The sequence below is a fragment of the Lichenostomus cassidix genome, chromosome 3 (genome assembly GCF_008360975.1).
Source record: "Lichenostomus cassidix isolate B80296 chromosome 3, HeHo_3.0, whole genome shotgun sequence".
NCBI lineage: Eukaryota > Metazoa > Chordata > Aves > Passeriformes > Meliphagidae > Lichenostomus > Lichenostomus cassidix.
In genome coordinates, this window is record NC_139483.1 from 40,688,404 (window position 1) to 40,714,121 (window position 25,718).

The following is a 25,718-nucleotide window of genomic DNA, read 5'->3' on the forward strand; positions in this document are numbered from 1 at the left end:
TGCAACCATCAGCTTTTGCTCAGCTTCCAGCTAGCTTCAGAGTATTTTCTGCATAGTTACAAGATTATAACTGCTAGAAAATAACAAAGTTGTTGTTTTAAACACCATGATTTCTATGCTTTCTCATAGTTTGAGCTTCACCTTTACTGCAGCTTGATTTTCCTTCCTGAATTGCTCATTAGGTCTAAATCTAGAGAAAACAAAACCCTGTCTGTCTCAGACAGCCTGGACAGAGGGAATGCAAGGCTAGTCTACAGCCATCTGTTTCACTGCAAGAAAGGCTTTAGAAAACAAATCCAGACAGTTGATTCATTATAAAATAGACATAAGTTATGAAGATAATCATGGAAACAAATCCTATGAAGACCTCTTAAGTCCCTGGCTGCTATTACTGTTATTTTTTAAGTCAGCACTGGCTACCCACATCACATGTATAATACTGTATAAGTCACAGATGCAAAATAGCAATAACTGTAGAGATCAGGACCTTACCAATGGGGACATTTTGTAAATCTAAAACTATTATAACTGTTCTGGAGCCTGGTTGGTGTGGGACACAGGCTCAGACTGTCTGGAGGAAAATGGCCCCATGCAAGAGCTCACTGTCTCAAAGCCATGTGTTTCTCTGAAGATGATGACAAACTGTGCAACTCTGCAGAGAGGGCCCTATGGGACACTCTCTGGCTACACAGTAAAGTCTGAAGCAGAGGAACTTTGTCGGTAGCAGAGGAAGGACTAAGAAAAAGTGAGATGCAAAAATTTTCCCCTAAATTAAATCTGTGATGAATGTCAAACCTTAGCTTAAGCATCCTTCTAAGGAACCCTGGACCTGGGACCTCTGTCACAACTATTAAGAAGTGAATTTTCATCCATACATTCCATAGTCTTTCTTTATCTACAGTCCACCAGACTGCAATTCCTGTGGCTACAACAGGGTACTTGTCATGCAGCCACACATTATGCCTGGAAATAAATTCCAAACTGAACAAGTTTTACGCAACCTTGTATTTTCAAAAGCACCTTACAGTAATCGGTAGCCAAGCAGCAATAAAGACTTTTAATCACTATAGTCTGTGCGGTGCTGAAATCAAATACAATCCTATTTCATAAAAACCTGTGGTCACTCAGGAACATCAGTTTCAGCCTGCTTGAAAGGCATCTGTGCCCCATCCAAATGCTCAGTGCCAAATCTAGTATCAGGCTCTACCAAAACCAAAACCACATGACCTGACACTTGAACTCAACCACAGGGCTGGAGAAGAGAAAGGGTGGGCAGCATGCATGTTCCTCTGCATGAAATCTCCTGGTAAAGTTTGCATGTGAAGTGGACCTCAGCTCTTGGGGCAAAAGTCTCAGCAGCAAAGTCGCAAGAAACTCCTGGCATCCAAATCAGACTTCTTCAGATGTTCATTGCCAGGTTGATAAACTAGTATGAGAAAAAGATCAGCTTTACAATAAAGTATTTCAGGCCTTTCTCCCTCCCCATGTCTTTCCCCAGATTAAAGCCATTCCAAAGCAGTGCTTTGTTCTGAATTGGCCACATGCAGGGAAAAGGACCATTGGTCACTTGGCTTTTACATCCTGCAATTAAGGAGAGACCTCAGCTAGCAGGGAGGAATAAGGCAAAGCTCTCCAAGCACTAGATGCTGGAAACAGCAGTTATGTTATTTGCATCCCAGCAGTCCACACAGGTTCCCACATTTCTTTTGCATGGGAATTCATTGTGCCTCACCCCAGGAAGCTTTAGCTTGGTGTGAAATGAGAAAAAGCTCGCAGCAACAGGGAGACAAAGAGAGCACAAGAAAATAAGAAATCTGTGTTGAGCAGTGTGAGAGGTAAATGACAGACATGCACAGGCAAGGCTGATCTGAACTCCTGGGGGATTCAGTGGGAGTGAAAGACCCCACCCCCCCATCCCCATCTGCTCCTTCCTCTTTCCCCCACTGAAACCTGGCACCTAAGAAGAAAGAAAAAGCAGAGAAACTAGAAAGGTGCATGGGAAGCTGTCAATATGCCACAGGGCAAGACAGGAAGGAAATAGCATGGAGGAGATTTAATCAGCGCGTGGGCTGTAGTGGGCAGTAAAATTCCTGCTATGGCAAAACCTATGGCTGATACACCCTGAACTCTCACAGACACCTTAAGTGTCATACAGAAATACTCCAGTTCTTACAAGAGGATAAAGCTCTAGAGAAACCCCATCATTTCATGAGTGCTTACAAATCTATACTCATACCTCGCCTATATTCAGGTTAATGAACTCCTTGTTTTTCGCACTCAATGCTTGGAATACTCCTGAAATGAAAAACAGGACACCAGTGCTATAAATACACCTCATTCATATTCATACACGAGCTCTCCATCCCACAACGACGAGTGGCCATGCCAAGGAGATTTGTGCAAAGGCAGATTTGTTAGGATTGCATGGTGGTGGTAGCTCGTCTGACAAAGACCAGTCCTTGAAAGAGGAAATGTCTTGCTGACTTAAGGCCTTTATGCAAGTCTCACTTTAGGACTTGTCTGGAAGAAATGTCCTGAATGTGGTAAACAGTCAGATTTGGATGATACTCTGAAATCAAGCCAAGCAATTTGTATTTCTTTATATATCTTACTTAAATTTTATCTCTCAGAAGTTTAATAATTCTATTGTTACAGTCAAATCAGAAAGTAAAGAGAAGAACAAAACAAAGAAAAACAAAGAAAAAAAAAGTGAAGAAAGTTGATTTTTCTTCTTGAAGTAGAGTGAATTGTGTTTTATTTGAATTTGGAGCCACAGTAATGATCACTTCAGCACTTATCCAGCTATTTAATCTGTCTCTACTACGGATGCTTTGTAACAAGAGTGATTTTGTACCACAAGTGAACTGAGACCTAGGGTGCCTTGATGTGCAGGGAACCATATCTGACGCCAAAAGGGAACGTGTTATGTAAAAGGTACAGGAGATACCTGCCCAAGCGCACACAAACCTTCTCTTTGCTTGAGGCTCAAGTAATATTTGAACCTCGAGCTTGTGTGATCCCAAATTAAGCTCCTGGGTGAGCCACAAGAAGGGTTACGACATGGGCTTTACCAGCATTCTTCACATGCCTTCAACATTGCTGCAGAGTTTATGTAGCAAGCTCTATTCACATGGGGGAAATTTTCCATTAGCAGCAGAACATTTTTCACTTTACAGGAGAAAAGCCATCCTAAGTGCAAATGCTAAGCACAGCTCCTTTCTGTTAGCCATGTACTTGATCTCAGATATGGTGCAATAGGCTCAACAGCCAAAAGCACAACAATTTCTTTCTAAAAGGGGATGAAATTCCAGAGGAAGAAGATACTCACGGCTTGCATTCTCTAGGCGAATTAAGCAGTTCAGAAAATCATCAAATTCAATCTGGAGCTGCTCATCAGAGTATCGGAGGACAATCAGCTGCAGCAGATAGTTGTTGAGTTGGTATCCTCCCCAAAGACACACACAAAGAAAAAGTGAGCAGTCTCACACGTCAGGGGGAATCTACAGACCTCTATTAACTGATTTGGAAATCCACCTAATGGGAGGATACTCTGTGGCACACATCCCTCCAGAAAGAGATCTGACCACAAAGTTCCTTAAGCTTGCAATGAATAAAAAATTCTGAACAAGAAATTTTTCAGGCACTGTAGTTTCTAGTCCATCCACAGTGTGTGTGATGTACGAGACACCATTCTGTCTTACTGAAATATAGAGGGATTTCTGCAAAATTATCTACTTTAATAAAAATAATTTGTGATGAAATACTAACGCAATGACTGCTCTTCATAGAAGCTTACTCACTATTCCTTCAACACTTGAGTGTAGATGGACTCTGAAGTGGTTTGTTTCAGGATCTAACCCTGCACATGTGCAGCCCTGTTGAGTTTAACAGAGCTCAGTAACATATAGAGATTGCTCTGACTGCCCTCAGGATTGGGGGTACCTGGGGCAAAATTAGCCCACTCAGTGTGCTCGGGCTGTCTCTAGGGCATAGACCTCCTCTCTGTTCAGGAGCATCTGGCCTGTGTGATTGATTGTCTTCTTCACCCACAGCTGCTCTGACAGGTTTCCCAGATAAAATGCAGTGCTTGTCTTACCTGCAGCTTTAAGAGCACCACGAAGCTCATAAGAGGACATGGAGCCAGATTTATCAAAGTCAAATTGAAGAAAGATACTCTGTTATGAAAGGAGCACACACAAAGCACAGCATTGGCATATGAAAGGGAGCACAGATACAGCAGATAGAAAGCCAAGGTGTTTATCTCCAACTGCACAGTACAAACATTTTAAAAAGCTGTCAAGACTTTGGTCTAGATACAGTCTGATTTTATAACTGAGGAGCAAATCTTGGTCCCAGTTCCCTTTGTCATATGAACAGGCTGTTGTGACTTTAAAAAGTACCGCCAAATCCAAGCATTAAAAAATAATGACTTGCTCTTCATCAAAAATGATATTACTTTTTTAAAAAATTATTTTATCTGGAAAGGATGTATTGTTCTCTGTCTTTTAACTCTTAACTGACACATTTTCTTAATCTCCTTTTATGTTTCTCTCCATAGTTTTGAACACTAGAGAGCAACTGTTTAACATGACATTAAGACTGTCACTTTAGTAACTTGCTTCTAAGTATAAAAGATCTAAATAACCACATTCATGGTACAACCAAGAGAACTGGTCAAACAGTTTGAATTTTGACCTATATAGTAGGCAATTTTTAAGCTGGAAAGTTCCATCCTTTTATTGAGGAGACAAAAACAGCTCTCCTTTGGAATATGAGTTTTTTAGAGCTGTCGTCACATTCAGCTTAAAATTTTCCAGCAAATATATGTGCAAATCTTCCTTCAGGATACAAGGATTTCTCAAGCCCCCTTGTTAAAGCACAGTGTGTCCTTTGTTAAAAGAGAAGTGGCATTAGTACCCAGAAAAAGTGTTGGCCATTTCTGATGGGCTAGACAAGAAGCGAAGAACTGCATATTTTGAATGCTTTAGTGAAGCACGAATTCAGAAAAACCTATTAATGGCCATAAGGAAACAATGATAATGTCTTTTATTTGAATATTAAGTCTGTGATTGATTCTGCAAGCCTGCTTATTCGTACTGCCATATACAGTGGCAAGGAAATGTGTTTAAAATTAGAATCAACACTTTCCCAGACTTCAGTACAGTTGACTCCTGAGAGATCAGTAATGAAAATGCAGTGACTTAGGAAATTATTGTTTTCTACTAGTCATGAATCATCACTTTCTTCTTCTGCACAAGAGCAATAATGGAAACTCCTTAAGTTTCCTTTTGATTGGCTTGCTTATTAGTGTCCATTGCATTCTTTATCCCAAACATAGTTGATTTGCTTACAAAAATCTCTGTTATTTCCAGAAAACCATTATGGTTTAGCATCATGGAAAGCTAAGAATGTCTTTGACTATCCAAAACAAACCCCATGCTTTTAAAACATTTGTTTTGTGTTAAAATTCGTGGCTTGAACACACTGCTGTCTCCATTTTTGTCTGCACATACCTAATAAACTATTCAGGAAGTAGCTAATGAAATGGAGAAATAATTACAATGAATAATGTCACCTACTATCCATTTCTTCATTTTTTCCCAGAACACTTTGAACTCACTGAATTCCAGTTTCCCGTTGCCACTGGTCTGGTAATATGAACTAAGGAAAAAGACTTGTTATATGAAGTTCCAAATTCAGTCTGAACTTACCAGAGTTGTTCCTTTAAGCAGAAAATATAAAGCTGACTGGAAAGCCTATGGTGCTGCTGAAACTGGCATTGGGATTTCTCATGAGGTACAGCTCTAGCACTTACAGTCATGGCTCTGGCTGTGATAGTGGAGGAACATTATGTGATATAAAAACACAGCGGAGCAATTCAGGCTCCACATGAGGAAGAAAGACAGATTTTTCTAAGGCAAGAACAGTTTTGGATCTAAATGGGATATAAATGATTTGGAGAATTAAATTACCTGATTAAACCAAATCACTACTGCACCCAAAGGAGTTAGTCAACCAATGTGCAATTCAGTATTTTTATCTAGAAACCAGGCTCTGTTGCAATGGCTCAACCAAATGGGAGTAGTGGGGTGAGACTGGAAAAATCTGGTCCTTGTGGTCTGAAATGAAGACCTGTACAGCATTTCTAGGAGGCAGTGATTAGATCTGCCTGGTCTTCCCTCTGCCTGAAGTGAGTGACTTATTTCACTGAGTTACTGATGTCCCCCAAGCACAGCTTACTTCCAGGATGAGGCACCTGCTCTGAAATGTTAAATAAGGAATGCTCCCATTTCCCTTCCCTTTTGCATCTTGTCAGGACAAAGCTCTTGATCAGATGGGCACTGGCTCAGTGAGCACTCACAAATGTCAAAACATGCCAAATGGGGTCCAGCTAATGCCTGCTGTTATTTGAACACCTACTTTGCTGACATTATTCAGGGCACCCACAGATTCCAAGGACATTCTCACTTCTGCAAAGAGTTTCTTTGCCCAGACAGGTTCTTCTTCCCAGGGTCATGCAGAACTCTGTCCCTGCTCCTCACCACCACATGGTGGCTGTTGCCAGGGAATTCAGCAGCATGTGACACAGAGGAGACTATGCCAGCATTGACTTGAGTGTACATTTTTATGGTTTTGCTCCTCCATTGTGCTCCAAATAGCATGTCCAGAGTGGGATGATTGTGTCTGCGTTCCTTGTGCTTTCAAAGCAGAGGAGAAGATGTCTCCCCATTTATTCAAAACTATGCAGAGATTTGCTTGGAAGCATTGCAAATCACGGAAACTATTTAGTTATATCCTAAATAGTAAACCTAGAACTGCTGCCATGCTCCAGGGTTAAGTGCAGGCCCTGGCTCTGTGCCAATACCAAGTATGGATAAGATGTGAACATGGACCAGCTCCCTGCTGAGGCTTGGTTTTTAAGTGAGGAAACATTGCACATGCAAGGTGACTAATCTGCATTGAATTTTAATATAACAAACCTAGCTTTAACAGGATAAAGTTTTGTCTGTTTTGATTTTCTATTAGAAATGTTTGACTGGATGTTACCTCTGTCATGGACTGGAGCAACAAAAGCAAAACTCAAGAATATCTCAGCTGAACAAGCAGGACATAAATGAAACATTAGATACTTGCCTTGGTAGGACTGTTTTGTCTCATGTGTAACAAAACCACTTATTGGGAAAACATGCTGGAAAAACAGCTCTACCTGAGGAGAAGCCATACTAAGCAAACTCAACAGGAACCAGAAATCTGTACAGGACAAATCTGGTAGGGAAGTACCAGAGCTATTACTCACCTCACCTGATGTCTGAGCAGTCATTTAGCAACCTTCAGCTAGATACATCCAGAACAATTAATCACACCATCCCTTTTGCTATCTACAAAGGAAGTCTAGAAGGCTAGCTTAGATGTAGACGCCTACACCACAAATGCCTAAATTTGGACAGACAACTCTCACCCACATGTCTGTTTCCTGGAGTCCCAGGAACCAGCTGAAAGACCAGATTTTCCGGTTTTTAAACTGATTGTCAAAAAACCCCAGAGCTTTGATATCAGCAATTTTCACTACTGCTGATCCTGAATTTCTGACCCCTAACTTGCATGCACAACTTTGTCTGGTGAATTTAGCTCTCCAGACTACAGATTTTATTGAGTTATGTCTTCTAGCTCTCTTTCAAACAAACCACAGCTTGAAAAATGCAGTCCTTTACAGAAGTACCTTGAGATTTACTTCTAAAGGTGCTCAGCACTAAAACATCTGCCTCTAAGTCTGCAATGGAAAACAGTTTGTCTTGAAACTCCTAACTCTAACTTTCAAAAATAAAAATCAGGATAAAAAAAGTCATGTATTTTTGTTTCCTTTGGGTAGTGTTCTGCCATGACATTACCAAATCCATCTCTGAAATCCACGACATATAATGTTATGGACAATTACATTCATTCTTCATTTAGCCTCACAAGCACTTATTTGAAAGGATACATCCATAAGAGAAATGATATTTCGGCATGAAATGAGACTTAAGTTCTTGAATTTGATGTTCTTTGCTGAAAAAGAACAATAATAGAAAAGAAATCATTGGGCAAAGCTGTCTTTTATAACCTGAAGGTAGAAAATAGTATTCATGAATGGAGATAGCTGACTCTTAGTCCTCATTGTGGGACAATCTGTGCAATAGAAGATGAAGGCAGCTCTCACTGCAGAGAAGTCTCAGTCCAGACAGAAGATGCATTTACTGAAGACATGACAGGAAATACTGTCCTTTCTTTGTAAATCAGGAGATGAGGTTCAGAGAGTGACAGGTTTCCCACCGTACAAAGGGCCTGTAACGGGGTCATGAGCCACATCCAGGACTTAAAAAGTCCCAGCCCAGTGCCTGTCTCTTCACAGCAGAGTGATAGTGCAACAGGGAGCCAGCCTCACTGAGCTGACACAGATCATGCAGGAGGCAGGGCAAGCTCGTGGTTAGATCATGGACCAAATGCTTTCCTAGCTCTGCCCTGGCTGGCTCAAGGACACAGGGTGGGGGTTGTGAGACAGCCTTTAATTTTCTATATGTAAATTAATTTAACGGCAGCTTTTATGAAGTTCTATACAACCCTTAACTTAGACGTTTTCAGCACTTACTTTTTTTTAATACAGCATTCAGAACATATTCAAGTTCTTCAGCAGATATCTCCATGTCCTGAAGTAGAAAAAAAAAGCAGTGAAGCATCTGTTACTCGAATGTTTCTGTAATTAGACATTCCAAAAACCTCAGAAAACACAAACATCACCCATCTGTACTTTATTGCAACTCAGGAAAAGAGAACCATACAAAACCCAGAAAAGGCTAAAACCTAAAGGGCTGGAAAAATACAAGAGTACTGTTCTGCATAAGCCTGGCTGAAGGAGATCTCAAGCAGGAGCTGTTGATTCAAAGAAAAATCAACTGCAGCTGAACATTAAACCAGGTAGGCTCCTTCAGAGCTTGAGTTCTAGCTTTGGTCCTCCTGCTTGCTCACCAGGGACTGCACCCTTATCCATCGAGCCATAAGGCATGGTGACATCTGGTGCCCAAACAACACACTACAACTCAACACACCCAAAATATGTCGGTTTTGTTTCATCTGGCCCTGGGTCGGAGCAGAAATCTTTCCCCTCTTTTTACATCTGGCTCTGACCCACAAGAGTTTTGCACTCACCTTTCCTGAAATCTGCTCAAACAATGCCCGGAATTGCTTTTCTTCTTCAGTTTCTTCTGGGCTTGGGGTTGGGTGTAGAGGCTGCAACAACACAAGTCTTTATGAGAACTGTGAAACAATTCTCCTACAAATAGCCCCTCTGTGCACCAGGAACCATTGTACATCTTAAAATAAGCATACATATGCTCCTGAACTTCGCCAAATCTGAGGCCTCCCAGCCATCTATCTGCCCGAGGGGACTCTCACCCCCTCATTTCCTTTGCCTGGGCAAGCGTGTAGTGTGCCTCTGCCTTGGACAAAACCAAGAGTACCCTTCCTGGAAAACCCATCTCCTCTCATCCCACCCTTCACCATTCTGTTTCCCTGGTCTTCCAACAGCCAGAGCTCTATTGAGCTCTCTCCAGTGGCATCATCCTGGGACCTCTGGCCCTTCTTGAGAGCACCAGCCAGAGGTGGCTGTACTTCAGCATACTACCCAGCACAGATTTATGTTGCTACTGAACATGGCCCTGAGATCCCAGAAATGAAGATGCCCTTGTTAGCTGGTCCCTGGAGAAGAGTTTTTCTAAAGAGGGACAAATGAGGTTTTGGCTTAGCTTGTTTCCATGGAAAGGCACACCACAATTAATGGCATATTTGCAGGGATACACTTAAACAGGAGCTGACTCAGACCCAGCTGCAATTAGTGCTCAGCAGGCAGACCAAGCCATTCAAAAGCAAAAAGAATTCAATCTCTTCAGTAGGCAAGTGCATGTGTAAGCACTCCCTCTCAAGTCCTGTGGATATTGAGAAGTAAAATAAAGATCTTTGTATGCAAAATTAATGTATATCAGTAGACATTCTTTTGCCTGTTATTTTTTCACAATAAATAAAATTTTAAAAGATGCAAACAGCCATGTTCATGTGGCTTGCTGGTGCTAAGGGGTGGTGCTTCCACTGCACACCTGGTGGCTGACACCCACCTCTAGTGCTGGCTGGCACCAACTGCCTTCAAGTGGATGCAGAGGCTAACGATTATGACTTTGATTGTTACAGCTCTTTTACCATATTCAGCAGAGCTTAATAGCTTAATTCAGCAGAGCACTGCCGTTTCAGTGACATACAAAAAGCTGGCAAATGTGACATACACAAACACACACAAACATTCCTGCGAAACAAAGGTGTTTTAGCCAAAGACAGTAAAAGCAACATGCGCTGGCTTCTGCTGAGCTATTCTCTTGCTATTTTAGCTCTGTAGACTTACCTCAGGGAGATCAATGGCAACGTTTTCATCTAGATCCCTGGAGAAAACAAAACTTTATTTAGTATCTGAAGGTATTCAATGTCTGCTTGGAGCAGAAGCTTGCTTATTACATTTTCCCCAGGAGAATGATAAAACAGGGTTTTTTTACTTAACAGGTTACGTTTAGCTGAAATTCATCAAACAATCAGACTTTTGCACTGTTCAGATTTTGGTATAAGCCCTTGAAACAGGCATTAGGCAGGACTTGGAGGACACAGCTGTGCATGTCATCTGCTAAAGAATTCATCTCATTCTTTATTCATTATTCATTGCGAAAACATCTTTTCCCCAACACCCTTTCTACACATAAAATTGTCCTATGGACAAACTTTGGGAGGAAACAGGAAGCAAACACTGCTGCATTCAGAGTCCCAAACAGTGCCAGACAGCTAGCAACTCTTCCCTGTCAACTTCCAGTGGATTCACCATGGCACACCCTATTTCCCCACCTTCTCAACTCCTCTCAAAAAAAAAGTCAGGTTTAGCAAAAACAGGCAAATGCAAAAAAACCCCCAAACAATCAGAACCTTGCCATGCCAGGACTTGGCTGTAGGGCTAGGTGCTCGGCAGCCACACTCTCCCCAGCAGCCAACAACCCCATGTGCAGGGGAACACCGGAGGGCCCAAAGCTCACTGCTGACTTACTCAGTGATGGCTTTCTTCTCAGAGAAGATCCTCAGGCAGAAATCTGCCTCCTGGTGTGGCTCAAACGTGGTTGGAATAAGAATGTAATCACCTGGTGGCAGCTTGAATCGGTGTGATACTTCCCTTAAATTGATGTAGGTTTTGCTCCTGGCCTTGGATGGGTGGTACCTGAAGAAGTCTTTGCCCAAGTGTCCGTCTCTGCCGGGGCTCTAGGAGGGAAAAAAAGGCAGTGTGCCACTGGCTGGGGTGTGCTGAAGGACATATTCACCCCCTTCCAAATCACAGAGCCAAACTCTGCCTGGCACAAGTGTCACCCCTGTCTGTAATCCTGACTCTCATTCCCTCACCCAGCTGCTTACAGCAATTTAGTTCCCACCTTATGGCAAGGACCCATTACCAGTGCCCTTTCCCACCCAGAAGGCAGTCTCAAGACTCTGGGGCATTGTCCTCCTACTTAAACATACTCTGTCATTAAATACCACCATCCCAGATTGGGTGTCACAGAGCAGTGACAACAGATTTGCCAACCTCAACCTCACTTGGGGACAAGGCACCATTGTGTGTGATGTGCTCCAAAACACTGAGAAGAAGCAACATTCCCTCTCCGTGAGCCAGGCAGGGAAAGTTCCAAATACCAATAAGGCAGCTCCTGTGCTGCAGAAGCAGTGGAGTACCTCATAAATAGAGTAGCCAATGGTCAGCATTTCAGCACCAAGCTTCTTGAGTTTACGGCGACCCTTCTGCATCAGTGCTGCTATGAATGTGCAGTCATCTTGTCCATCATCCTTCTCTGTCAAATGTAGCTTGATTTGTGGGTTTGTCCAGAAAGTCTCTGCCAATGTAAAAAACACCAGTGAGTTTCTTGAGTTGGAATAATAAACCACCACTACTTCTACTGAAAAAACAAAATCAACAAAAAACCCAAAAAGACAATTAAGCTGAGGTTTAACCCAAACTTAATTTTTCCATTACTTGTTATACTTCTTTCCACTAGGCTTTGCAAAAAATAAGCCAGATCCCAAAATCCTTCATGGAACTAGGTGTAGAGATTTAAGGCCTGGTACCTTATTAAGTTACCATGGTTTAAATAAAGTTGTCAGATGGGATTTTGTTAAAAGTACATAGCTACAATGATCCCACAGTGCTGATGCCAGTCCGCAGTAACACAGTTCGGATCCATGCTACGGCTTGAGGCATATAAGCACGTTGGCTGAGCTGGGCTTTTTGTCTCATTTTACACTTGCTGCTGCAGTTTAACTGGCTTATTTGAACCTAGTCCTGCTCATGCAAATGTCATTAAGAGATAAATCAGATCCAATGAACTTGAGACCAGAAAAAGCAACTCCTACCACAAAGTCTCAAGAGGGACCATATTAACATTTACCCCTTTGTCCATTGCTGGTTTCTTCATTTGAAAAAGCCAATCATAGAATGGTCTCATCTTAATGTACACCACACTTAAAACCCATGGTTTGAGTTTCCTCTTTTGTCCCCTTGGCTGGTTCCAGTCAGCTCAACTGTCCTGCATCCACAGTTCTGGCTACACAGCTCCTTTCTGAAGAGCTACAGTTGAGAGTGAGTGAAGCCTTCAGTGCTTGATTCTCATTTTCAAACTTGTATGTACTTACCTAGAAAATTTCTACATCCTCCTGCAGTGGATCCTCGAACCCAGCTTCCCTGGTGAATGGTCACTTCCCACTTGTGGGCAGTGCTGTCTTCCAGGGCATCTGGAGTCAGGTTGCAGATCTCTACTTTGTCAAAATGCACTTTGAAGTCTTCAAATTTCATCCTGAGCGAAAGACATGGTAAGGATCAGGCAGTCATTCATTTTAGTGAAGGATGCCCAGCAGAAATATTTATTCCCCAGAGTCCCAGGGCCAAATCACCAGTTCTTCTAGAGTAGTTTTGGTGACCAAGCATATATGCCAGTGTACAGCTAGAGAGAAACTAGCTTTCATTCACTATGCTGTAAAAGCAGAAGCATCCTTTTAGTCTGCATCTCATTCTGACATCTCTTGCACCTTTCTTTTATTCAGTTACAATTGAGTATAAGATGAAATGGAAGTGGCACTGGCACAAAACCTGCAATTGAAAGAGTTATTTCACTAACACCATCCTGGCCTTAATGGTCATCGGCATCTGTATTGCCAAATACCCAAACAAAGGATTGTCAGGCATGTACAGGAGCTAAGTCTTCATACAAATAATCTGTGTGTTCAATGCCAGCCACAATGATAGCACCTCCAGAGACACATGGTGATGGATTAGTCAAGCCATGGTATGGATTACCTGTCTGCACTGCAGTTAAAGTAACATTTGAATCTCTGCTAAGATTCCTAGGCTCAAGCTGCTCACCCTCCCCTCCCTTATGGGTGCCTGGGACTTTGTTCTAGCAAAAACATATACCAAATGTGAGAGATAAAATGTGTTTGGACTTGAGAAATGTCTCCAACCTGTCCTTGAAGGTAGCACAAACACTGCTGCCTGCTACTGTGCCCCACAGATTGCACTGCACATATTTTATGCCCAGGGTGGAGATATGTACATGGCAATGGGAAGGCGGAAGCCAATGCCACAATATGGGTAGTTTTGAGCTGCTAGGCTGGGCTGGTTGAAACTAGCCTGCTCAGCACACGGAGAAGCAGATACGCCAGGAGATTTTATATAGCAAGCACAGGGGCAAAAAATACCAACAGTCCCGTCGACCAAGGAGTCCAGTTCAGGACTGAGCAAACAGCCAAGAGAAGGGACAGCCAGAGCCAGGTACCACTGGGCATTGGGTGCAGCCCTGAGCAAAAGGAAATAGCGCACAGGAGCTAAGAGACAGCAGCTTGCATGGTGTGCACTACGAGGACAGGAGGTCCGTATGCCATAAGACTGAGGACAGCCTTTGTAGGCTGAACTTCTCTCTGTGAAAGAGCAGAGGTATTAGGCCTCCATGAGGTCAACTTGGCATCTAGATATGTTCTCTGCTCTGAACTGCAATCTGAAAGAGCCCCCTCTCTCTTGGGACCATAGAAATAACACACAGAAATTGACCTCTTCCCTAATTCAAGCTTCTATAACTATCCTTTTCCTCCTGTGGCTGATGTCTAAAAACAAAATGGAGTAGCAGGAGAGCAAAAGTCCTCCAAGATGCAAGTTTATTTGTGGCAGTGGCAGACAGGACCCAGGTGGCCCCCAGTGTACCTCATCCAACACAGCCAGTTCCATTTTTCTTCCTTGTAACAAATAGATGTCTGTGGCGGTATTAATTTACACTTGCTCTGGGCCACTTTACAACTTCGTCTTGGTGTGGAAAGAAACAGCAGGGTTTGCTTTGCTGAGCTCTGTCTTTTCTTGTCAACTATTCCTGTATATTGCTAGCCCTAGGCACTGCTAATTCTCACTTTGATGCTCACTACACTAAAGAAGCAGGGGCAGCATAGCAAAATCTGTCTCTAAACGGCTTGGTTTCCTGGCCACACTGTGCAATTTTGGGCTCTTTGGAAATGTGCTGCAAAACAGAGGAAGGGGCTGCACTTCACAGATTATATTTGGCTTTTAAGAGGTAAAACACCTGTTCTGATTAGCCTAGAGTTGTTCTGCGACAGTATTTATGAAGGGTAAAGAAGAAAATGACCCTCTGATTTTAGGAGGGAAGGGTCTAGGGTGGATGAGAAGCTGATTTCTTAGCCAAAAGCAAGATGCCCCTTTGCATCTACTAGAAGCACCTGGACAAGACCAATCTGAACTGCTAATACGCAGCCAAAATATCTTTGGGGCAGTTAATGAGGTCAGAAGACCGTCAACATGTTACCACGAAGATTTTCTTCAGTTCTCACAGGTCCAAAGAACAAAAGGAACTAAAAACGGATCTTTTTTCATTAATTTCACTGTTAATTTGATGCCTACTTGCACACTTCTACTTCCATCACATGGTCAGGCTTTAAGTTCTGCCCTGTATTGAGAGACTTGCTGGAGTTACTTGGGCTCCATGTAAAGTCTTTGTCCCCTTTACACTCACCACATAAGCTCCAGCTGTAGCCAGGTCAAAAACAGACAAAAAAACCCACCAAACCCAAAACTCAAACAAACACAAAAGCTTTCTGGAGAAACTGGGAATGTCCTAATGCATTTGCATCGTCAATAGCAAAATAACTCAAAATATCCTATGTAAAAATACAGTAATGGAACAGCCACTGGACCTACTTCCCTCCAGTTATCAAAATTTTGGATAAATCATCTTGTGTGACTTAATGTGCTGCATTGTCTATCTCAATTTTTCAGACCTGAAGTTGAACTTTGGTTTAACTTGCAGGCAAAATCTGAAATAGCTCCATTGCATACCTCTCTAGATTTACCTCTGTGTAAAAGAGTCAAGTATCTGGCCCTACGAAATGTGACCAGACACATTGTCAGTAGTGCACAGCACAGTCGATATAGTGGGGGGATCATGTGCAACTCAGCCATCTGCTCTGTCTGAGATCATGAATCTGGCATGAAGAACACTTCACACTTCTCAAGCAATTTCCACCATGTTGGTTTCTTTTTTTCTTCCCATTTAATTTCATCTTTTCTTCAAATTTTCCACAATTTCACACATATCTTGGTGTTCTTTTACTTTATTCAACTCATAGTATTGCTTCTCAGGACTCCCTTTTCTTCCAGCGCATGCCTAGCATCAACCCTGAAAGCATTTCACAGCTGATACAGTGCGATACAATGCTCCCTTCTGTCCTGCCTTTGTTCACGGGGAGGATTTAAAGGGTGCTACATTCACAGGAGACACCGAGTATTTGAAATATACCAATGCCATTAACTAAACTGGTTTCAGAAGGCTTTTGTTATTAAAATAAATATGGGCACACATGAAACACAGAAAATGAAGTAATCATTCTACTTGCCCTCTCTTAGGCAGAAACTGAGAATTTCCTCACACAGAGGCTTCTTTCTTGTTGCTTGTTTCAGCTACTTCCACCTTGATTTCTGATTAGAGTGACACACTTTAAAAACCTGTGGCTTACCAGAACTCTCCATCATCCTGTGCTGCCTGAGACAGGCGTCTCTGCTCCGACGGGCTGACTGAGCGCCACTCTGGAGAGCTACAGGAAAACAAAACCAAGCTTTACTACAGGTGTGTGGCAATTAATTTTCCCTGGCTCAGAATGACTCACTGGTCTTCTTCCACATTTTATTTGTGCAGCTTACACAAAGAGAGATGCATTTAAGAGGTTTCCTGATCCTGCTTGGCTCTCACAGCCAGAGAGACCCAATTAATGTAGCTGAATGCAGCACCAGAACAAACATCCAAAGTTGCTCCAAAATGGTCTTAACGTGAGTCATTGAAGCTGGGACTGTTCTGAGGTTGGATATAATAGGGCTATCGGTAAATATCAGGATGTTGGTAACTCAACCTTCTCCTTACATCTGTATTCCGTCTGTAGCATCATCTTCTCTTTAGCTTGTCGCTAATTTAGGGCCAGATGTTTTTTCAAAATTGGGTCAATGGAAACTGAATAAGTTCCTTCCCCTGCACAGAGAAATTCAGTGGAGTAACTGGGGCCACAGGTATAGTCTTTGCCTCCTTTTCACTCACCCCTTCAATTCCAGCTGTGGCATATCGAAACCAACCAAAAACTTGACAAAGATTTTCAGAAAACCTGGAAGTGCCCTACTACATTTCCAATTATGGAGTAGCAGGCACTTTGTGTTGAGCTTTTTAATTCCAGCAACCACTGAAATTGTTAATACAGACTCCTGTATTCACCTGCAAGCCCCCTGCATCCTGAGTTCCAAGTCATAGTCAGAGCTCTGCTTTGCAGAGACAGACAGCCTTTTCAATGAACAGCAGAAACTGCCAGATGCTTGTCCTGATCATAATCTCTCCATCTTTTTCAAATTTAAGCACTCATTATACATGTCAATTATCCATATTTTTCTTCAATTTAAGAAAGGACCTGCACTGATATGGACACACTTAATTTATTTCTGAGTCATGCTAAGGACAGAGACATTTAAAGTAGTCCTGTAGATGATTATATATTTAAGCAATGTTAAAAGGCCAGGCAGGTTATGGGTCCTCTCTTCTGCATCTGTGTGAACAAAAAAAAAACCTCAGTAGAAAAAAGTGAAACACAAATGAAACCACCCATATGTGCAAAAATATATTAAAAGGTGTATGTTGGAAAGGAATGCAGTGTTAATTTTTCACTATTTTTTAAAAATTTTGATTTGTTTGCACTGGTTTTCAGACCAATCCTGCTGTGGTTTTGGGTCCTTCCACAACTTTGGAGGATACCATATGGAGAGGGTCTCATTTAATGGTCACGTATTATTATTAGTATGTTATTCCTGGTGTGTTTAGAAAGTCCAAACAATAAACATAGAGAGACATGAGCTATTTAGAGGGGGTAATTCAGTATCAGTTTCAGCTTATCTGTAGCAGGACAAAGTATGGATGTTGTGCTAAAAGTACTAAAGCAACAGGCTCGCAAAAATTTAACAAAAAAAAATCACTCCAAATGTGTGATTTTTACAGTTTGGAGTGTATTAAAATTAGCTTATTTATATTAAAGTATGGTTTTTCCTAATGCTAGGTTTTGGGCACTAAACAACCCTGACAGTATCTCTGCATTGTGCTATTTTGAACAGGCTGAAGGAGAGATGTTGTATGGCAGTACTACTGTTAGGCATGTGCAAACCCTTGGTTTAATTTCCTGTGGAGTAGCTGGGGCTGCAGGAAGCTAGCTGTGCAGCAGAATCTGGGATTTGGCCTTTGTGAGGCCATTGTGTACAGGACAGTGCACCCACTTGTCACTCCAAGGGCCGTTCCACTCCACCTGTCCCCAGGGGTTCCTTATCCTTATGAGATGCACTTGCCGGCCCCGATAGCTCACCTGGGAGAGAAGGAAATAGAGAAAGTATCAGCTGTCAGGATCTAGGAAGCAAGGCTTCTCCAGTGTGCAGTGTTCTCTGGTGTTAACAGCTGTGCAAAAAGTGCAGACTGCCACGGGAGATGTGGGAGGGAAAGGTGGATTGGAATTTGGACAACTTCCCCAGGATAACTTCCCTTGTCACCTGAGACTGGGAGAACACTCCCTTATCTTTTCCCCAGGTTTCTCCTTGCCCTGTGCTGCTGGACATACCTCCTCAATGCCAGTCACAGAGTAAGCATGGCCCTTTACAAGGCCAAAGGGGGTTCTGGCTTCTGACTCGGCAGCACTGCTGGTCTGGAATGTGGAAAAAAAATGGGAATGAATCTCTCTGTTCGGAGTGAGATCGCAAATGGTGCCACCTCATCCCTTCCAAGCACCAGGCTAACCACTGGCTAACCTGTACTACTAACAGGGGACTTGTGCTTCTGCTCAATGCAGAAAGTGATGGTGCAATGGTGCCCTTTTAGGAAACAATATGGGGTTTTTTAAGCATTGTTCAGTCAGAGAAAAAATGAGGTGGTTCCAGGGTGGAATTCCCCCTCTACCCCTGTGATTTTGTTTCAGTACCATCTACATTTTTGGGATCTCAGTCTTAACTCTCAGACTGAGATCAGGTGTTGATATGATCTCATTTCTTGTAAACAGACTTTGATGGACAATGATGGTGATGAAGGGTCCCATCAGCCAGCTGAGTATCACACTGCCTATTTCAATAAAAATTTAATTACTCTTTGCAAGCAGCAAGGCTTCATCGGGAGAAAAAGTAAAACTCAAACCAGAAGACATTGAACACCAAAGTTGAGGGCACTGAGAAATTGAGACTCCATTTCTTACTTACATCAATAGAGCAGCCCACCATTGAGCCTCTTTTCAGGGCTTTTTCTAGGATTTCATAGAAGTTGTCAGGAGCTCCCTTAACATCATACATTTCTCCTATTCCCCCAGTGAAATCCTCCATGGCCTCTATTGTACTGCCACCTTTCAGGGACTCGTAGCTGCCGTTCAACCTGGAAAACACATGCTGACTGTGAGAACTGCTTTCAAGATATCAATGTTTGAGAGCTTTCTTTCACATATGTAGAATTGAAGAAGTGACACTGAGGTCAAAATAAGTACCCCAGAGTGTACCCAAGCAGGGGTATTGTGGTCATTCTGCTTTCCTTTTTAGTTGCATTTTGAAGTCATTCATTTCTACATGTCCTTAAAGCCTGGGGCTTTTCTTTCTTTAGTGCCAGTTGTCAGGTTGGCAAGGGCAGCAGCAAATGCTAGAAGCTGCTGACTAGAATTGTGAATAACGTATGAACAAATTGTGAATAATGTATGTACAAGTAGCAAATTATCTATGTGCAGTGGGACTTACTTGGCATAGGCTTTCTCTAGTAAGGCACTCCAAAATTCATTGAGTTCAGCTGAGTGCAGGAAAACCAGCCGACCCTTGAAGGTGGGTAATCGGTCATCAATCACGACATCCAGCCACTCGTTGTGCTGCCAAAACTGTTTAGAAAGGATGGAGCATGACTTTGCTGGCAGCATGGCATTTCCTGAGCGTAGGATTCTGGTGTCCCAATGTTTCTAATTGTAAGCTAGTGACAATCACAGGCTTGATTAGAAGACATGTAAATCATCTGTTCCCGCTCCACTGTGCAAGGCTGCTCTCTAGGAAGGGTAATCTACCATAAGAAAACACTAAGACTAAATGCACAGCTCCTGTACTGTAGTTCCTTGTCTGGATAATGTCACTCATGGAGCTACACAAGTGTTCACCACATGATTCAAGACTCTCTTAGGACACACACATATTACGGATCCCAGTTCAACTCCTTCAAGGACTTACATCCTAAGTGAGGTTTTTCCTGTGCCCAGGAAAACGTGAAATGATTTCTCACAGAACAGGAATGGCTGTGTTTGTGCCTGTATGAGGCTGATGTTGCCCTCTAGGTTGTTTCTCAAAACATGACAAACAGTGTAAGCCCAGCAATCTGTATTTTTTCAGTGTCTCCTCTGCAGTATTTGGCAACCTCACTGCAAAACAGACCATGAAATTAAATGACAGATGTGCTCATGCTGTGCCAGATGTTCACCTTACCTGGAAGTGAAATATTCCAGCATAATCTGGCCCAAAATTTTGATCCAGTGGCACCACTCTTGCTAGTGTTTTTTCATTCAGTGTGAGAGAAGCTATGGCTGCTAATAGCCAGCAGTCACCTGTGGATTTAGAAGGGGAAAAAAACCCTCAACTTCTTCCCTTCAGGAGGAGAAGAAGGGGTGAGAGAAGATGTTAGGACAGTTAGCTGCCACCTCCTCTGAAATACAGAAGACAGCCTGCATGTCCCCTGCCTGGGGGAAAAGAAAAGGTGTCCCTGCCTGGCCAGGGCAGACTGTGCTTCAGGCTGCAGGTGCTAGTAAACAAAAGACTCCCTTGGGCTCACAGCACCCTCAGGTGAAGATCCTTCCCTTATCTTGAATCCCACTGAACCAAGATGATCCCTGGCATGGATGGGAGGGAGCTGTCATAGAGGGAACTGTGGGCCAGGTGAGCCTAGGCTGTACCTCCAGCTCCACTGCTGCCACCAGCTCAGGAGGGACAACATCCCCTCCTGTGTGAGGACACTCCTGCTGCTCCTCATGGGATGTAGACATGAACATATCCACCCAGGGGGAATCACTCACCAAGATCCCCTTGGCAAATGTCAGTCCTGGTGGCTCCTCCAAGGATAAACTTGGGATCTTCGACAATGTCCTGCAACAGTGAGACAAAGAAATTACTTAGAATGTGCCAGGAAAATATCATCATCACTCTGAACCAGATTTGCACCAGTGCTGACAAAACCTGCGTGCCACATGAGTTGTATTATCCTGCAGCAGTGTAGCCGCCACAAAGAACGAGATCGGGAATCCTCGCTAATTAATTACAGTGTAGAGCAATTAAAGAATCAACTATCCTCATTTTTTCATAATTAGTTGGCTGCTAATGAAAGGCTGGCATTCTTTATTCATCTGTAGGCAGTTGTTAAAATATCATAACACAGACTCATCCAGAAGATTGATGTCAGGCTACAGCCACGGTTAACAGGGCTTTTTGTCTGCTTGCTTTCCTCCAATGGCTGGAAAAAATAAAATTGGCAATTTACTTTTAACTGAACTATTAAGCCTTTTATTTACTTGCTTGTAATACCTGGAACATACAGTGTCTGACAACCATGAGACAATTTCCTCCTCAAATAAGCAAACAACAGAGTTCAGCCTTGCTAATTTTTAGGAGGAACTAACACTACTCACCCTGTGCTCAGAGCTCAGGGGGACTGGTGCTCATGATGCTATTAAAGCAATTCTCCAGCATTCATTTTACTGTTTTAGTTCTATGACTAGCACCAGGCCTGGATAGAAAAATTAAAGTAATAAATATGGTAGGAACTCTTCTCCATTTCCCCATGAGCTGTGTAATGAATGTAATGGATTGAACTGAATAGAAAAGGGAAGAGAAGAATATCTAATATATTAGTGGAGGAATATATCTGTAGTTAATCAGACCACCCTGATACATTATTGCAGACCCTGTGGCATGAAGCAGATCCTTCTGCCTACGTGGCAAATGAAACAAATTAATGATGGGGGGGAGGGATAGAAGAACACATTCAGTCATTTAATCCCTGCTTTTGCCTAGATGAAATTGAGCTGCTTTTAGTTCATATCACTGCATTTTCTCAGACCATAAGGCAGAATATTGATGGTTTTTTTCAGCTTCCTGCACCTATTGCTGGAGCATCTGCTGCTGGCTACTGCTGGAGCCAGGGCACTCTCCTCAGTGAACCAGCACTGCTGCTGCTGCACTCACCCTGCAGAGGCAATATTCAGGAGGAAGCTTGTTTGCATATTTTTTGTTTGCCTTTGCGGGGGAGGAGGTGGTGGCCAGGTTGTACCTCAGCCACAGGTGCCCTGGGGAGGAGGTACCACAGAACATCAAGTCCCCAGAGTGTGGTGCAAAGGGAAATCAACCAGCAGCTCCTCCTTACCTGGCCCACCTGCTTGTTAAATAAACTCAGTCTTCTTGGGACTGGGCATGACCAATAAAACCACATCTCACTTCCTTTAGACATTGATATAGCAATGGCTGATAAAGTAGCTGAGCTTCAACCACACACTTTGTTTTAGCACCATTGCTCCCAGGAGATACAATTCTCATTGCAAGTACTGCATTTAGCTGTTACCAAGAAACTCTGTGTGCTAGCAAGGGACAAGATAAAAAACCTTTCCACTGACATGGGTCTGAACATTAGATTCATGACTCACTGTTCATTACGCGTCTCTGCAACTGACATACGGAAAAATGTTTTCAACCTCCTATACCTAAAGCAAGCAAAAATAATTTAAAACATCAATAAAAAGGAATTGAAAGGATGTTGACTGGACTTGTGCCACATTCTCTGCTACACATAAAAACCCACACTCTACAGTTTTTGAGTAGGTGTTGCAAAAATAATATGCATTTTAAAAGGAATTTCAGATGGTATAATAATGTATCAGGACTTTCATTATGTTAAAGGACAAAACCCAGCATTCACACCCAGTACGCAGTAATTCAAGCATTCACCTGTACAAGGACATTGCCTAACAGTAGGAACATGCAGTCTTCAGAAAGATGAAACACAATGACCCTTGACTCTCCTGATGCTGCATTAAAGCTATGTTTCTTTAAACTCAAAAGAAAACAAACTGCATCCCTGTGCCTGTCCCACACTGGTAGAGGGGATGCACAGAGACCTAAAACAGGCTGGGGGTGAGACTGTTTAGGTGGTTTCTGTGATTACATTTCTCTGCCTGCTCCCAGCCTGTCATACTGGTTGCCCGTGACCGTTCATATTAGGAATATTTCTTCCTTACTTCCTCCTGTAGACCACAGAATCATTTGACATTGGTAAAACCTGTTTGTCTTTTTTTGTGGTTTTTTTTCTCATTCTTCAATTTCTATGTCTAAGTTTCCCAAATACTGAACTGTTGAATTGATCCCAGCAGTTGAATTTAGATAGAAAGTAAAGGACGGGACGGGACGGGAAGGGAAGGGAAAAGAGTCTTCTTCAGATTGTTCTAAAATTTTTATTAAGAATAGTTTCAAAGGTTTGATTTGTAATTAAAAAGGGTTGCTAAGCGAAATCACTAAATGTCTTTCTGAATCTTGGAGCACTTCATTTATGTAGCAAGTCAGATATTCATCTGCTGCAGATCTGTGTGGCTCACTGATTGCAGTGGTAGATTTACAGATTAGTGCTAGCTGAAGGTCTTGCTCATGCTGCTACAAACATGCATATATGCAGATATATGCGTGTCAAGAGTAATGAGAAAGGCTTCTTTACTCTCATTACTAAAGATTAAACTCTAACAGATTGTAAATCAGAAGATTTAGATTATTTGTCCCTGCAATTACCTGCATGTACTGTGCTACACTTTATCCAATCTACTGTATAATACTGGTGGGAGAGGCAGTAAAAACCAGGCACCATGAAAAGCGTTTGAGCACAGATACCCTAATCAGAGGCCATGTTTTTGTGCTCACCCTCTCCTGCACCACAGCTTTGCCAGCTGAGCTGTGGCAACTCACCTGTCACATACTCCAGGCCCATGTTCCCCTTGCAATGTAAAATGTGTTAAATTGAAATTGTTACAGTGCCTTTATTTTGCTGCTGCTCCCGATGGATAATAGATGAAACTGATTTAGCTTAAATGTTGAGGAGCCAGAGCAGAGCATAACTAATACCCTGTCCTTACACATCCTCTCAGCCTCCCCTGAGTTTTACTTCTCGCTGTGCAGCTCACAAAAGTGCGTAGGGGGAATTGGAGTGTAAAGGCAGATGCCATTTGAGGTAACTTACTCATCCTGGAAATGTTTCCAGTTCAGCATACAGAGATCCTGAAGAAGACAGACCATTCACCTCTGCCCCTGTGTACCATACACAAGGGCACACAAGCTCTCAACCCCTCCTGGTCATGTTTTACACCAAATTTTAACTATTGTGATGCCCTAGAAAGACAAGCTAGCACCTAACAGCTGGCCAAAGGAAAACCATTCTTTATGACTGTCACAGGCACTTGCATATTTGATGCCCCACAGCACTCCAGAGTCACCACAACTGAAACATCTCAGCATCACAGCCCTCTCCTGTGCTGGGGAGGCAGCCCCACAGGCCACTGACTTTTGGAGCACAGATGGGCAGCAGTGCCTGTGGGGGCTGCACTTACCATGTGTAGGGATCTCCACTTTTTTTCACAACTGAAACTTGTCCAGGAGTAACAGCTTTAATTCTGCTCTGTGGCAGCACTATGTTAACTACCAGATGCTGAGGCACTGAATGCCTATCACTGTGGATTAAGATAATTTAAACCCTTCTTTAAGATTATTTTGTTCTTTTCCTCCCTTGGTATCAGTATCACCAAAGAAGAGTTTTCTACCAAGGAAAAGCTTTCATGAAAAAAAAAAAAGAGAATAAATATCAGTCATTAGCAAAGAAATTAAATATTGCCACAAATGTTCTGTGCTTATTAGTTACAGAGTGAAGTGGGGAGAAGGAACCTGTAGTGATGCTGGGTTTGTGATCTGGGAGCATATGACTAGTGCAGCTTCAGGCTCTCACTGTGTTATTAATGACTGTTATGCAAGATGCATTAAGAGATACTCACTGAGCCCTTGGCTACTGCTGAATGGCTCAGTAACCATGGCATGCATTCGTAATCTCTGAGTTATCCTGATGGAAATGAGCAAGTATAGGACTCTTATACTCTAAAAGTTAAAAGGTTTGAATATTTAAAGTTTAATCTGAATTACGAATTTCCTATATTAACAACACTCAATTTTACAAAGTTAGGACATTAGCATAATGTATTTTACTCTCAATTACTTACATGCCCTCTTCTTTTCATCTTTTGTCTGGCAATAATGTAAGAGAGAAGCTGATTAGGAGGTCTTCATGCATGCACATAAATATGCCTGCATAAGTGTGTCTGTACAACGAGCTACACCTGAAACAGGGGGTGAAGCATTCCAGCTCTCTCATCCTGCAGCTTGAGCTCTTTGTGGATGGCACCTCAATTTTGTGCCACTGCCCCTGAGGCAGGAAGGGTTTCCCCCCACACCTCACATCCCCTGAACGCTCCCGAAGCTCAGCGGTGCCTGACTTTCGGCAGGACGGGAGGAACGAGCACAACCGCATACTCACCCCAGGCCTCTTCCAGACGAAGGGAATGGGAGGGTTTTCACTGAAGAAGAGCGAGGAGTTGCAGGCGGGGAAGTCAGAGTCCTCAAAGAGGACTCCCCTGCGCAGGCACTCCTGCTTCAGCTGCTCGTAGCCCTTGCCCGAGCTGTGGGTGCCTCGGGCTCCCCCGGGATGCGCACCAGCCCGCGGCTTCGAGTCCTGGTACAGGTAGGGCATGGCTGCCTCCCACCTGCCACAGAGAGCCTGGGCAGACAAGCCTTAGCTGCTGGTGGGGACAGAAGGAGGAGGAGAACAGGAGGGAAAAGAGAGGGGAGCAAAAATGCCTCACGCGCCTCGTGAAGGAAAAGGGTGTGGAAAGGACCGTGCGGTGAGGGAGCCGGCGAGATCCTGCAGCCCTCCTGCGTTTCACCTCCCTGAGCTGCTGCTGTGCGAAACTGACCTGCCGTCTGCCCCGCACAGCGCAAACACCCTGAAAGCAAACAGGGA

The 25,718-nt window shown here is 43.0% G+C and overlaps 1 protein-coding gene and 1 long non-coding RNA gene across 2 annotated transcripts; one reads left to right on the plus strand and one right to left on the minus strand.

Annotated features, from left to right (window-relative positions):
• Positions 1-986: 986 nt before the first annotated feature.
• Positions 987-25,718, minus strand: CAPN9 (calpain 9). Its single transcript, XM_085055442.1, has 20 exons — positions 25,236-25,718; positions 20,698-20,767; positions 20,114-20,232; positions 19,388-19,521; positions 18,866-19,034; positions 18,238-18,321; positions 17,903-17,988; positions 16,117-16,194; positions 12,739-12,899; positions 11,785-11,942; positions 11,111-11,319; positions 10,427-10,463; positions 9,184-9,264; positions 8,627-8,684; positions 7,982-8,046; positions 5,580-5,648; positions 4,097-4,175; positions 3,329-3,445; positions 2,237-2,295; positions 987-1,426 (listed from the first exon to the last, which is right to left on the minus strand). The coding sequence occupies exons 1-20, from the start codon at positions 25,446-25,448 to the stop codon at positions 1,400-1,402; spliced, it is 2,073 nt and encodes a 690-aa protein (XP_084911568.1). The 5' UTR covers positions 25,449-25,718; the 3' UTR covers positions 987-1,399.
• On the plus strand, positions 16,137-19,100 carry LOC146439538 (uncharacterized). Its single transcript, XR_014850824.1, has 3 exons — positions 16,137-16,226; positions 17,344-17,415; positions 18,973-19,100. It is a non-coding gene; the product is annotated as an uncharacterized LOC146439538 (long non-coding RNA).